Source organism: Microtus oregoni, unplaced genomic scaffold (assembly GCF_018167655.1).
Source record: "Microtus oregoni isolate MIOR12 unplaced genomic scaffold, Mior012 000029F_ref0000214, whole genome shotgun sequence".
Classification (NCBI taxonomy): Eukaryota; Metazoa; Chordata; class Mammalia; order Rodentia; family Cricetidae; genus Microtus; species Microtus oregoni.
This window is the reverse complement of record NW_024543088.1, coordinates 3,865,045-3,879,323: the sequence shown is the minus strand read 5'-3', so window position 1 is coordinate 3,879,323 and position 14,279 is coordinate 3,865,045. Positions and strand designations below refer to the sequence as shown.

At 49.7% G+C, this 14,279-nt stretch overlaps 1 protein-coding gene across 3 annotated transcripts in view; it reads right to left on the bottom strand.

Moving 5' to 3' along the window:
* Positions 1–165: 165 nt before the first annotated feature.
* The window catches only part of Daglb (diacylglycerol lipase beta), a 36,871-nt gene continuing 22,757 nt past the window's right edge, over positions 166–14,279 (bottom strand). For all 3 annotated transcript variants that reach the window (XM_041678222.1, XM_041678224.1, XM_041678223.1), the window contains 7 exons: positions 11,968–12,045; positions 7,713–7,793; positions 7,496–7,623; positions 4,334–4,402; positions 4,184–4,256; positions 2,542–2,789; positions 166–2,438 (listed from right to left, as the gene is read on the bottom strand). In XM_041678222.1, the coding sequence (XP_041534156.1) occupies positions 2,240–2,438; positions 2,542–2,789; positions 4,184–4,256; positions 4,334–4,402; positions 7,496–7,623; positions 7,713–7,793; positions 11,968–12,045 (876 nt within the window). In that variant the 3' untranslated portion in view covers positions 166–2,239. The remainder of the gene's footprint in view (positions 2,439–2,541; positions 2,790–4,183; positions 4,257–4,333; positions 4,403–7,495; positions 7,624–7,712; positions 7,794–11,967; positions 12,046–14,279) is intronic.

The window sequence follows — 14,279 nt, the reverse complement described above, 5'->3', positions numbered from 1 at the left end:
GAGCAAGTGCTTTTAGCTGTTCTGGATCTGACTCTGTAGACCAGGCTGATGTAGAACGCAAAGATCTGCCGGTGGCTGTCTCCTGAATGATGGAATTAAAAGGTATGTGACATATCTGGCTGTTTCCCAAGTCTAAATTTTTACCGCAATGTTCAGCCACAGCTCTTGATCCAATAAGGATGTGAGGAACGAGGTCTCCCCAGTGGCCCCAACACCATCATCTTAATTCTCTCCAAACATTGAGTGTCCAGCAGACATAATTTTATACGTACATACACTTGAGGCTGTATCCAGTGATAACAGAACTTGGCCTCACCCACACTTCGGTTTCCTAAAGATAATGCTTAAATCTTCTTATTTGTGAAGAGTTTGACTAAACTTCCTGGCATATTGAAATCTGAAATTTAAAGTGTGCGTGCACACGTCTGTAGAGACCAGCCCCAGGTGATGCTCCATTTTTCTGAAGACAGGCTCTGTCACTGAACCTGCTGGGGTTCACCTGTCGGATGCCCTAGGGGCCTTCCTGTCTCCCTCTCCAGCGGTTTGAACTTAAGTCCTCAAGTGAGACTACTGACCAGGTCATCTCTGGCCCTTCTGTTGAATCTTAAGATACTTTATTTTGATCAGTTTGCATTTTGCCACGTCTCCGGATCATCTGGCCACCAAATCTTTGTATCGTGCACAACTCCAGTCTAATTTCTCTCATTTTGTCTCTGAGGGCCTTTATCTCAACAGAAGCCATTCTGCTGGGGGATACTCTCTGGGTCTAAATTACTGGAATTTCCTTGGGGTTTCGGTTTTGGGTTATTTCTGTTGTTCTTTAGGATGGGGGTCTCATATAGCTCTGGTTGTACTGGAACTCACTCTGTTGACCAGGGTGGTCTCACAGGTACTGCCTGCCTGTTGGATGTGCCTCCCAACTGCTGAGATTAAAGGTGTGTGCCACTATGACCAGCCCCTTAAGATTTCTGACCAAAGATATTTCTTTCCTCAATTTTTTTTCGCTGTAACTAGGGTGTGTACTCTTGAGACAGGGTTTCACTATGGTTTTTTGGCCTAGAACTATGCAGACCTTGAGCTCACAGAAAATGACCTGCCTCTCTGCTCAGAGTATTAGGATTAAAGGTGTGTGCCACTGTACTTGGCAGCTGTATTTATATTAATATATTTAATAAGTTTTCCCTTTAGTCTTTCTAGCCCCCTTTTGGGGTTTTGTTTGGAGTCAGCATCTCGAGTTAGCATATTGTTAAGTAGCTAAGTGTGACCTCCAGTTCCTGGTTCTCCTGCCCCCCATCTAAGTGCTGGGAAAACAGCTCAAGTCACCAACACACTTGGCATCTTTTGTTTTCTGGACTTGGTGGACTCCTTGTATTTGGAATATGTGCAGGTCTCAGTAGCCAGAATTACAAACAACTTGATTTTCCATAAAAAGGCAAAACTCTCATTGCTACCTAGGTACAGTGGTCCATGTCAGCTCCAAGAGGCTAATGTAGGGAATTCCTGTCCCCCAGTAACACAGACCTTCCTGTGCACTCACTGATGGTGTATCAATTACTTTATTTTAAAAAATCCTCCCTGAGCCCAACACCTGGCTCCAGAGCTAGAATACTGTGAGAATTAAGCATACGTGAAAGTTAAGCAATCACTTCATGTTGTACAAATGGAGCCACAGTGGACTCAGAGGACGCTCCGGCTGCCCTTAGTGCCGCACCAACACCAGCGAAGAAGATAAAGTGCACACCTGTCGTCTTAGAGTCAGACTCTTGTAAACAGCGGGATGGGTTCCTGGCAGGGGTTGAAGTGCTAGAGATTCACCAAGGGTCTTCATATGTGGAGTTCTCAGGTGGCTAAAGGAGGCTTGCTCCACAAGCTGTCCCAGAAGTCCTAACACCTCTGCGTGTTCCCGACTCCTGATCCTAGTAATACTGTGGTTAAAAATAGTTTTATAGGTTGGAGGTGGCGGCACATGCCTTTAATCCCAGGCAGTTGAATCTCTGAGTTTGAGGCTGGCCTGGTCTTCCAGATGGAATTCCAGAACAGCCAGGGCTCCATAGAAACCCTGTCTTAAGAAAAAGTTTCTCTGAATTGTATGGTCATACTGTTGCCCATTCTACAGGGACCCACCAGCTTACTGTTGATGGGAACCACCACACCAGCCTCACAGAAGCCACTCACATTCAGTTAGTCTAAAGGAGGGGGAGCGCAAGCCCATTGTGCTGGGCAGTGTCCACAAGCGGGGTTAGGCCACAGCTGCAGGAGGGCCACCTTGTCCCGGGCAGGAGACACAGGCTGTTCTGTCCGCGACTACTCTGTCCAGCGCCTGATTGACGATATTAGGCAGGTGGTCAGTCAGCATCTTTGGGCCTATCAGGATCTTGCCAAATTCTGCTTCATGTGCCCACCTTGCCCTGTACCGGGCAGCAGAACAGCAGCCAAACCTTGAACAAAAGAGAACATGGGCTAGTGATGCTGTCCTTGAGCCGGGCTTCTGGCCACCCTCAGCAGATGAGCGTGGAGACCCATGTGACTCCCTCCACTCACCTCCCTGAACCACTCTCTTCTTCAAGGTGGATGATCCTGCCAGGTGGGTACAGAGGTGGGTACTTGGTGGGAGAATCCAGTGGGGAGTCGCTGGAGCTGTAGCCTGGGGAGCATCGAGTCAGCAGGCTCTGCTCCCCAAGAAGAGGCTGAGTCAGGGCCCTCTGGTTGGCCTCATCCAGCTCAGTTGGAGAGTTATCAGGGTCTCCTCCAAACAGTCCGTACCAACAGCCGCGCAACAAGATCTTGTACTGAAAGGTAAGGCCCAAGGGCAACATTGGTCCTGTGCTAGGTGGCAGCCCTCAGGGTTTAGCCTGTCCTTCCACAACCACAGGTCATGAGTGAGGCTTGTGCCAAGAACCCATCGTATGTGCAGCAATAGTTAAAAAACAAATCATACATGTATTTTGAAAGTTATTTTTAGGCCAGGCAGTGGTGGCACACACCTTTAATCCCAGCACTCTGGAGGCAGAGACGGACATCTCTGAGTTCAAGGCCAGCCAGGTCTATAAGAGCTAGTTTCAAGACAGGCTCCAAAGCTACACCTGTCTTGAAAAGCCAACAACAACAACAACAACAAAAAAAAAAAAAACCAAAAAAAGCAAATATTAAAATTCTGATAAACAACAAAATTGAAAAGGTAAAGCACCTGGAGTCCCATTACCCAGATAAAACCACACTTCAGCATATACTTTTTTGAATATTGTCAAGATTCCCGTTGATACATACCTGTTCTTTAAGAATACTGTTTTTAATCCTACGTATTTTGTGTGTTCCTGTGATGGCATGCCGTGTGTGTGTGTGTGTGTGTGTGTGTGTGTGTGTGTGTGTGTGTGTTTGGGGGGTCACAGGACAAAAGGAGCTGACTGTTTACCCCCTGGGTTCCAGGGACTGGACTCCGACTGGGCTTAGTGCCACATGGCAAACCCGCTGTCTCGCTGGCCCTTCCTTTTTCAAACTTACCCCAATAGCAGGCAACGACTAGGGCCTCGAGCATGCTGGGCAGCTCTTCTACCACTGGGCTCTAGCCCCTGCCCCCTCCTTGGCTTCCTTTTCCTCTTGGCCTCAGATTTTTGGCAGTCCTACCTCAGTCTCCCGGCAGCTGGGTTAGAGGCCAACACCATTACACCACCTCATAGCTATCAGCTCCTATCAGCGAATACACTTTCTCTTTTCCTGTGTGTGTAGGTTTGAACCTAGAACCTCCTGAAGGCTAGGGAAGTGCTCTACCACTGAGCTACACTCTCAAGTCTCTACCATTAAAATTTCCCCATTACATTTATTTAGCTAATTGTATGCATGTGGAGATGAGGACTTCAGGGAGGTCCTTCCCCCCTCCACCATGAGGACTGAATGCAGGTCAGTCTGGCAGCAAATGCCTTTCCCCACAGAGCCATCTTGCCAGCCCCCTAGAACCTCTTAAGAGTCCGTATGTGTCGGCCTTACTGGAAGCCTGGGACCATGTGACTGAGAGCACAGAGGAGATGGGCAAGGGTTTCTTTCCTAAGTGCCGCTCTGTGACTCCTGCACACAGAATCCCAGACACGGAGGAGAGGCGAGCATCAGTGTGCTGGGTCTAGAGACTGCTGAGCCGCTCTGCCTGCCTCCACACGGACCCTCCGTCTAACTCTGGCTGAGCGCTTACCTTCGGCTTGTTGCAGTTAGCGATCACTCGCAGGATCCTTCTCTTCAGGTCCTCCATGTTGGTCACGCTTAACCTGGTTGGTAAAAAATAATCTCAGTACCCGGTGTTGCCAACGACCCCGACCCCATGGGCCACTTGAGGGACACTGACCTGGGAATGACATCCATTCCTAGGATAAGTGACACAATGAAGTCCTTGGAGTGTTCGTAAAGGGATTTGCTGGAAATTCAAGTGAGAGACAAGCTAAGTCAGTCTAGGTTCTGTTGCTGCAGGCTTCAGAGAGAATAAACAGCTGCCAGGGCAGATGTTGGTGTCACATTCCAATCTTCTAACAGAGAAACATGACATGGGGACCCCAGGGCATAGTACAGCTAAATCACCAAATGATCCCTGTGACCCAGAAGGCCCCAATGGCACAATCTACCGACGTGCCCTGGCAATATATGAGCAGGCAGAGGTAAAAGGCTAGCCACTTCAGTGTGTATCTGCAGGACAGAAGCTGGCCCAGTGCGGTCAGGCCTGTGATTCCAGACACTCGGAGAGTAAGGCAAGAAGACGGACCTACCAGGGCTAGACTGAATTCAAGGCTAGCTAGCCTGTACTCCCATCTAGCACTTAAGCCTTAAGCAGTAGAGGGAGAAGGACTGAGAATTGGGACTAGCCTGGGCTACACAGTTAAGACCCTATCTAGAAATCACTAAAAAGTAAATATGTAAATAAAATATAAAGGTGAAAGTCATCTAAAAAATTCCTACTTCTGGTGTGAAAGGTTTTTTTTTTTTCTGAGAGAATGAGAACAGAAAATAGCATGAATACTGGCTTTATAGAATTGTCTGGAACTATATTGATATCCTGTGTGCTAAATTAGAAAAGTTAAATAATAAAAGCAGTCCCTAAAATCAAGCTCATAGTGTATTTTTCCTCCTGAGCAGGGTTCTCTTCTGGAACACACCTATAGTCTCAGCCCTTGGGAGACTGAGGCTGGATGATCACCAAGAGCCTGAGGCTAGCCTGGGCTACATGCAATCTAGGCCAGGCTAGGCTACACTGTGAGACTGTCTCATCAAAACCAAAAAGCAAACCCACAATATTTCTGCATCACTCCTATTTTTCTGGCACAAACTTTACCTCATCACAAGCAGATACCTGACAAGTTCTTTACGTTATTTTCAGCTAATCAGTGCAGGAAGAAAGGAAGCCCACTTTCTATTCCCTGCCCTCCGAGAAAGTCCATCTAAGGAAATGGCTGTTACTGCCAACACTAGGGGTGAGATGGTGACAGTGAGCGTGGCCAACAGGAAGTATATGGAGTGCTAAAACCACGCCCACTGAATCAGATCTAATCTTAGTGACCAGGTGTGACGGTGCACATCTTTAATCCCAGCACTCAGAGAAGGCAGAGGCAGGTTGATGTCTGAGTTCAACTTCAAGCAAAGGCTACATAACGGGACCCTGTCTCACAAACAAAAATCAAGCTGGGTGGTAGTGGCAGCGCACGCCTTTAATCCCAGTATTTAGGAGACAGAGGCAGGCGGATCTCTTGAGTTTGAGGCCAGCCTGGTCTACAAGAGCTAGTTCTAGGGCAGCTAGGGCTGTTACACAGAGAAATCCTGCCTTCAAAAACTAACACATAAACCAAAACAAAAGATCTGTTTTCTGCATTTTTCATTTTTTCTTTTCTTTTTTTTTTTTTGAGACAGGGTTTTTCCATGTAGCCCTAGTTGTCCTGGAACTCGTGCTGTAGACCAGGCTGGCCTCGAACTCAGAGACCCACCTACCTCTGCCTCCTGAGTGCTAGTATTAAAGATGTGCACCACCACTGCCCAGCTGTATTTCTCAAATATTTTGATGGATATATAGTGGGTTTTTTTCACTGTTCTGTTTTTACCTTTTATTGTTTTAATCCTTAATTAGTTTTAGTCTTTTTTGCTGTAGAACGGATTTCTTTTATAATCAAGGCAAAGCTTACGTGTCCAGTCAGCATGCTCAGCTAGCGGGAAAACATGTCCAGCTCATAAACGTCCTGTTTGCTCAGCCCCAGAGAATGCGCGTGGTCCAGGTGAAGCCCACACACATGATGGATGCCAGGTGGCAGTGATATGCCACTGGGGGCTACCGAGGATCAGAAGCGCACAGCTGGGGTCAGGGGAGGGGCAGGCAGCAGGGGAGGCTCACATGGCAGGCAGAGTATGTGGGGATTCTCTGTTACAAAAGGGCTCGGCAGGTAAAAACACTTGCTGCCAAGCCTGATGCTCTGAGTTCAACCCCTGGGACACGGACAGTGGAAGAGGACAGCGGGCACCTCCATGGCATAAACACACCCACACAGACACACATGCATGCTCCTGCAAAGAAATGAGGTTAAAACAGGGGAAAAAGGGAAAGATTTGAGGCCGGAAACGAGCTCAGTGATGGAGGACAAGCACTCTAGGCATGGGCGCAGGAGAATGGACGCCCTCTGCTGGCTCCCACGGACAGCTGCACAGACGCGGTAGACTCTCAGACACACATACAGTTTGAAGTTTCTTTTCTTTAAGTAGACGGTAGACAAGTGATGTACCATTAAACTACTTTTCTAGTCCTAAAATAAGTTGTCTTTAAAAACCAACCTTTAGAGGCTGGAGAGATGCCTCACTAGTTAAAAGCACCTACAGCTCTCCCAGAGGACCCTGGTTCCCAGTCTCCAGTTAGACAGTTCACAATTGCTACAAGTATGTGTCCCAATGCCTCTCCTCTGCAGGTACCTGCTCACGTGTGCACTCACACATAATGACAAGAAGATCTTTAAAAACCAACAAAAGGAACCTTAGAAATCTATCGTTTAGCAGGTTATAATCCCAGCCACTATGGAGGCTGAGGCACAAGGATCAGTTCAATGTCTCCCCTCAGCCCCACAGCAAGTTCCAGGCCAGCCTGGGCTACGCAGGAAATTAGAGCTCTTGGCCGGGCTTCTCTAAGGACTGTATTCTCTTGCCTCTGCCTTCCGAGTGCCTGCATCATAGGCAGGCAGCACCGTGTTCAATTTCATAGTCTTTCTTCAGCTCCATAGTCTTTCTTTGCCCTTTTGATACAGGGTTTCAGGCAGCTCAGGGTCTAACCTGCCATGTGGCCGGAGAGAACCTTCACCATGTAAGCCTCCCACCGCAGCTTCTCCAGTGCTGGAATGACAGCAGTAGGCTATCCCAGGCTTCAGGGATGCCACATGTCAGCCCTACACAGTGTGTCACAACAAACTTCTGGGGAGGAGAGGTAATTCAGTTATGTGAATGAAAGAGCACCTGCTTGACCGTCCTGCAGAGAGTGAAACCTTACCTCAGGAGCCCCCTGGGTGGCGAGAAGGCATATGCACGGACTTGTGGGTAGGCCTTCCGGAGCATGATGGCTAACAGGGCCGCAGCTCCGGCTCCTAGGCTGTGCCCCACCAGAACGAGCCGGTACTCCTAGGGGACAGAAGGCAGAGGGAGTTGAGGCCCAGAAGAACAGATGGACCGTGACAGTAACAGAAAATAGAAGAATGAACCGATCTCACCGGAGCAACACTGAAGGCTTGGCTCAGAATCCCATCGTTGACCAGTCTGCGGTAAATGTACCTGGCTGCTTGAGCAATTCCCTGGAGGAATAGATGGGGTGAGGTCAGCATGGCTCGGAAGGCGGTCTCTGGCCTGTGGTTCACTGATACACTCTGGGCCTGTGTCCCAGAGGCTGGCTGCCAGGAAGTGGACGGTGGTATGTATCTAAGCCAGTGGGTGTCACTAGGAACACCCATTTATGCAGCAGGCACATCTGTAGTTCTGTGTGTTAGTCCGTAGCTGCACGACACACGACGTGAATCCTCTAAGGACTGGGGATTGAAGCTGGGGGCCCTAGTGTATGCTGGGCAAGCAATCTACCACTGAATTATACCAGAGCCTTTAGAACTTGTTTTTATGGGCTGGAGAAATAGACCAATGATGAAGAGTGCTTCTGTCAGTGACCAGAGTTCAGTTCCTCGCACCCGCATTAGGTAGCCCACAGGCACCAGCTTGAGGGGATCCGTTGCCCAATTCTGGTCTGCATTGGGCATGTGCACATGGACACACACACACATAAATATGTCTAAAAAGTATTATTTTTTTTGAGATGGTTTTAAAGTTGCCAGTCTGGCTCTCAATTTGATATGTAAGTCAGCCAGGCCTTGCACTTTGTGTGTGGTGTCTTCAAACTGAAAGATCACAAACCGAAGAAAGCAGAGGACCTTGAGAAAGCTATTTATTAGTGCTTTGCACTCTTCGAGCTGCAGCTGACAGGGGAAGAGAGCAATTTAGAGTGGGGCACCCTTACAGGTTATGTGGTAATGAAGACCCCCAAAGTGAGCCAGGAGCTCTGGTTTTGTGGTTTACTCTTTTTCCTTTCTTTCTTTTTAATTTTCTGGAACTGGAGTTACAGACAGTTGTGAGCTGCTATGTGGGTTCTGGGAGTCGAACCCTTGTCCTCTGGAAGGGCAGCTAGTGTTTATAACGGCTGAGCCACCTCTCCAGCCTTGCAGCTAACTCTTAGTTGGAAAGGCAGATGCGGCAATGAATGCCCCACCACATGAGGGTGATGTTGTGCACGAGAACCAAACAGAACTGTTTCCAGAGAGCTCTGTTAAAGTCTGGTTGCCCGTTTAACAGCAAACAGGATATGGCTGGTAGTGTTAACAAAGATAAGGAAGAATAAAAAAACTACTTTGGGGGCCAGAGAAGTGGCTCAGGGGTTAAGAGCATTTGCTGATTTCCAGCTCCTGGACCAGGTGAGTCACCCCTGCCTGTAGCTCTAATGCCAGGCATCTGATGCCTTCTTCTGGCCTGGGTGGTCACTGCAGACGTATGGCACCCATACAGACAGGCAGGCGCGTGTGCACCCAGGGAAATAAAAATACCATTTAAAAAGACACTATTTTGAGAACTACAGCAAGACTGAAATGAGTTATGAAAGATAGGCAGACTGGAGAAAAGGAGGATTTTCTTATTTATTTACAGGGGATCTGTTTGTGTAGTCCAAGCCTCAGACTCACTCACATGTTGCCAAGCCTTAAGCTTCCAAGTCTCCTACTGCTGCCCCCTGAGTGCTGAAGGTGTGCACCACTACACCCAGTTCACGTGATGCTGGGCACTGAACTCGGGGCTCCATACATGCTGAGCAAACACTCTACTGACTCGGCCACACCCCTGGCCCTGTTCTAGTAGTATCTGGTGATCATAAACAGTTGCTAACACGATTATTGTTTGAAATAACAATACCATTAGTGGGTACAGCTCTGAAGAAGGCCACCCCCTCCCCTCGTCTCCCGTTTCTCTCGTGTGTGTACATTAGTGTTCATGTACACGAGTGTGGACTCACACTTGTCACAGCAGGCAAGTGCAGGTCTGAGGACACCCCTGGTGTTGGGCCTTGCCTTTCATTTCAGACGGTTTTTTGTTGTTAGCCTCTTGTCTATGCTGGTCGGTTCTAGAGCTTCTGGGGATTTTCCGCCTCCATCTTCCCAGAGTGGAGACTGCAGGTGCCCACTTATTGTTTACACTGTGCTGGCCAGGCAGTGCTGACATGACAGATGCACACTGCCATGCCCAACTCTTACACATGAGTGCTGGAGATCCAAATTTAGATCCTCACACCTGCCTGGCCAGCACTTCACCCGCTGAGCCATTCCCCTGGCCCCATTGAACTGAACGGATTTAAACACCCAATCTAGGTTTAGGGAGACCCTATCTCAAAATATAAGGTGGGAAGCAACTGGAAAAGACAGCCAGCGTCAACCTCTGACCTTCATATGCACATATACACACATGTACGTGAACCTGCACACACATAGGAACACACACACACAAAGATGAACACCAGAAGACACAACCTCACAAGGAGAGAGGGTAGAATATCAGAGCTGGGAGTGGGGCCGTTAGCGTTTGGTAAGCCTAGAGCCAACATCAGGGTTCATCAAAAATTAGGGTATAGACAGAAAAGATGGGCACACAACATTGTACAAACACATGATGGCAATGACCTGAAATATCACAAACCGTTAAAATGATAAATGTAATACACCCATCCAGCATCCACATATCCATCTACCACTGATCTATCCATCCATTCATCTATCCCTCCACCTACCTGTCCATCCACCTACCCACCCATTACCCGCCCATCCATCCATTCACCTATCCCTCCATCTACCCGTCCACCCACTCACCCACCCACCCATCTACTCGTCCATCCATCCGTTCATCTATCCCTCCATCTACCCGTCCACCCACTTACCCACCCACCCATCTACCCGTCCATCCATCCGTTCATCTATCCCTCCATCTACCCGTCCATCCACCTACCCACCCATTACCTGCCCATCCATCCATTCACCTATCCCTCCATCTACCCGTCCACCCACTTACCCACCCACCCATCTACCCGTCCATCCATCCGCTCATCTATCCCTCCACCTACCCGTCCATCCACCTACCCACCCATCTACCCGTCCATCCATCCATTCATCTATCCCTCCACCTACCCGTCCATCCACCTACCCACCCATTACCCGCCCATCCATCCATTCACCTATCCCTCCATCTACCCGTCCACCCACTCACCCACCCACCCATCTACCCGTCCATCCATCCGTTCATCTATCCCTCCATCTACCCGTCTACTCACCCACCCATCTACCTGTCCACCCACTCACCCACCCACCCATCTACCCGTCCATCCATCCGTTCATCTATCCCTCCATCTACCCGTCCACCCACTCACCCATCTACCCGTCCATCCATCCGTTCATCTATCCCTCCATCTACCCGTCCACTCACCCACCCATCTACCCGTCCACCCACTTACCCACCCATCCACCCATTACCCGCCCATCTATCCATTCATCTATCCCTCCATCTACCCATCACTCACCCACCCATCTACCTGTCCACCCACCCACCCATCCACACATCTGTCTTCCCATCCATCATGTTTTTTGGTTTGTTGAGAGAAGGTTCCAAAGCTCACAATGGCCTGGACCTTGCTGTGTAGCCTGAAACTAATTCATGGTCCTTCTACCCAAGACTCTCCATGTCTGGAGTTATTACACTTACTTTACAATGTTTAAAAACCATTTCATACGCACACATCCATCTGAGGTGGGGTTTTCCTCCTCCAAGAGGAACTCTGCCCCACTCACCCCCACAGAAAAGGAAGAGAGAAACAGAACTAGGCTCTGGCCACATCCACAAGAACTTGTGGGAGTGAGCTGTCCATCCAGCCTGTGCCGCCCACAAGGCTGGAGCTCTTGCTCTGCTGCTCTGGCTGGACCAAGCATTTTCCCACGAAGATATCAGACTTTAATTAGAGGGCTACAGTTCAGTTTCTAGATGCTTGTCCAGCCTGCATCAGACTCTTGGTTCCATCCTAACCTGGAATCCTCATATTCAGACAGTGGATGCAAGAGGAACGCAAGTTAGCTATAGGCCAGCCTGGGCTACATGGGACTCTTGCCTAAAAAAAGGAGGCTGAGGCTGGGTGGTGGTGGCACTTGCTTTTAATCTCAGCACTTGGGAGGCAGGGGAAGGTGGATCTCTGTGAGTTCAAGGCCAGCCTGGTCTACAAAGTGAGTTCCAGGACAACCAGGGCTACACAGAGAAATCCTGTCTTGAAAAACCAGAAGGAAAAAAAAAAAAAGAGGGAAGGAAAGACAGCTCGCTTCAAGTGTTGATCTGACAGTCTATCCTCTGGCTTCAGCCACGTTACTCCATCTCTTTGAGGTGTCCCTCTCAACACAAACATACCTTGTGGGCCACACAGTCCTGCAGCTCTGCCTCCAGCTCGATGTTCTCACTCTCTGCAGACAAGTCAGTCAGGACATCCTGGGAATGTGGGCACAGCAATGTCAGCCTGTGAAGCTGCATGGCGGGTGAAGGTGGCATGCGTGGGACTGAGGACAGGGACCCCAGAGCAGTCAGACTGCTGAGAGAGATGTGTCCAGCCTTTACAATAGCTGAGGCAGGAAGGAATGGCGGTGACAGAAGGGACATCTAGAAACACCTTTGTCTTGCACACTGATCTTCCCAGCCCAGAGCACAGATTAGGGTTTGAGCAAAGCCCTGTTTCTGCCCTGGAACACACACACAATGGCTCACTAAACAACAAAGATGCTGATACGGGAGAGGATGAGTGGCCGGGCTGAACCTGGAGGGAAGCAGGAATAACCATCCTCCCTGGGCTCCATGCTGTTTTGGTTTCTGTTTGTGACCGGCTTTGAACGCCTGTCTCCCATGCTGGGACTGTAGGCATGTACCGCATGCCTGGCTTACTTCTACAAGCGACCCACTGAGGACACCTGGCACGCTTAGTGCTGTGTACAGACTGGGACAGCTCACAGAGCACCCAACAGGCTGGCAGGGAACAAGCACTCGGAGGAAAGCCGTGTGCACTGGAGGTTTCTGGAGGAGGAAGGAAAACGCTGAGGCCTGTGCACAGCATAGAGAGACTGGAGCAGGTTGTGCTGGGTGCACGCTTTCGTTCCGGCACTTGGGGACACTTGGGGGCTACACAGGAAAGAAAACGGATTGACTAGGATGACCGAGATGACGGGAAACCTTTCTTTCGGTGCAGGGAACCAAGTGGTCAAAACAAGGGCTGGGAAAGGACCTAGTTAGAGAGCCTGAGGCTATGAGAGCAAGGAGTAATGGGCAATACTAATAATAGATAATGGACTGAACTCCCGCCTTCCACACGGTAGGTTAGGTGCTCTGCCCTGAGTCTGAAAGGGAGATACCAGGCAAGTGCTCCTTGCTGCATGACTTGGCCCAAGAATCTTTTCTTAGACCAGGCCTCACGACGTAGCTTTGGCTGGTCTAGAACTCACTCAGTAGACCAGGCTGGCCTCTAACTCTCAGAGATCTGCCTGCCTCTGCCGCCCAAGGGCTAGAATTAAAGTTGTGGCACTAGCATGTCCAGCCCAGCCCTCTTTATTATTATTTATGTGTTTACTTGTGCGTCTCTATACCATATGCACGCCTGATCCCCTGGAAATGGAGTTACAGATGATTGCGAGCTGCCATGTAGATGCTGGGAATCGAACTTAGATCCTCTGAAAGAGCAGTCAGTGCTCTAGGGCTGAGCCATCTCTTCAGCCCTGTTTTATTTTGATATAGGGTCTAAGTTGCTCAGGCTGGCCCTAAATTTAATATTCTCTGTTTCAGCCTTCAAAGTGTCTGGATTCTAGGCCTGTTCTGCATACTCAGCAGTCACACTGATCCTTCCTGGGCGCGCCTAGGAGAACCAGGAAGTGAGAGTGGGGGTGGCAGAGAAGAAACCAGAAAGCAGATGCTGAAAGAGGGAAGAGAGCGGGACAAGAAGTGGAGGCGGGAGAGGACTGGAGGTGGACAAAGGGCTCGCTGCACCCAGAAGAGGCAGCACATGGTGACTGGAGGAAGGGAGGGCCTGAGAGAACCCCCAAAGGAACTTGAGAGTACGTGACTATTTTTTTAAGTCTTTGTGTGTTGTGTATGTGTGCGTGTGCACATTTGTGTATGAACGCAGGTGCACGTGTGCCACGGCCCAGGTACGGTGGTCAGATCAGAGACGCGCTCCATGTCAGCCTTCACCTCCACCTGGCTTGAGGTAGGGTCCCTTGTCAGCCGGTGTAGAGACGCCAGGCTATCTGGCCCTTGGGATTCTAGAGTCTCCTGTTTTCATCTCCCATTCTGCTGCAGGAAAGCTGGGACCACAGACGCGGTACCGCCCCTGGGTTTTACGTGGGTTCCAGGAACCGTACGCAGATCCTCACCGTTCCCCTCAGCGCACTTTACGATGGAACCGTCTCCAAGCCGCCCCTCCCACTTCTTCAAAATTCAGTCTTACTCTGTAGCCCAAGCAGGACTCAAACTTGGAATCCTTCTGCCTCAGCCTCCGGAGGTGGGATTACAGGGAGTGTCCCACCACACGGACCAGCGTGTCTTCTCACGGAAGGCTGACCCCACCATTCCATCTGGCTCTGGGTGCAGGAATTAGAGGGCGGGCTACCCAGGCTTGGGGCTCATCTAGGCACATCTAAAGAGGGTCAGCAGGAGAAGACCAAGCAGGTGTCCCTGTAGAC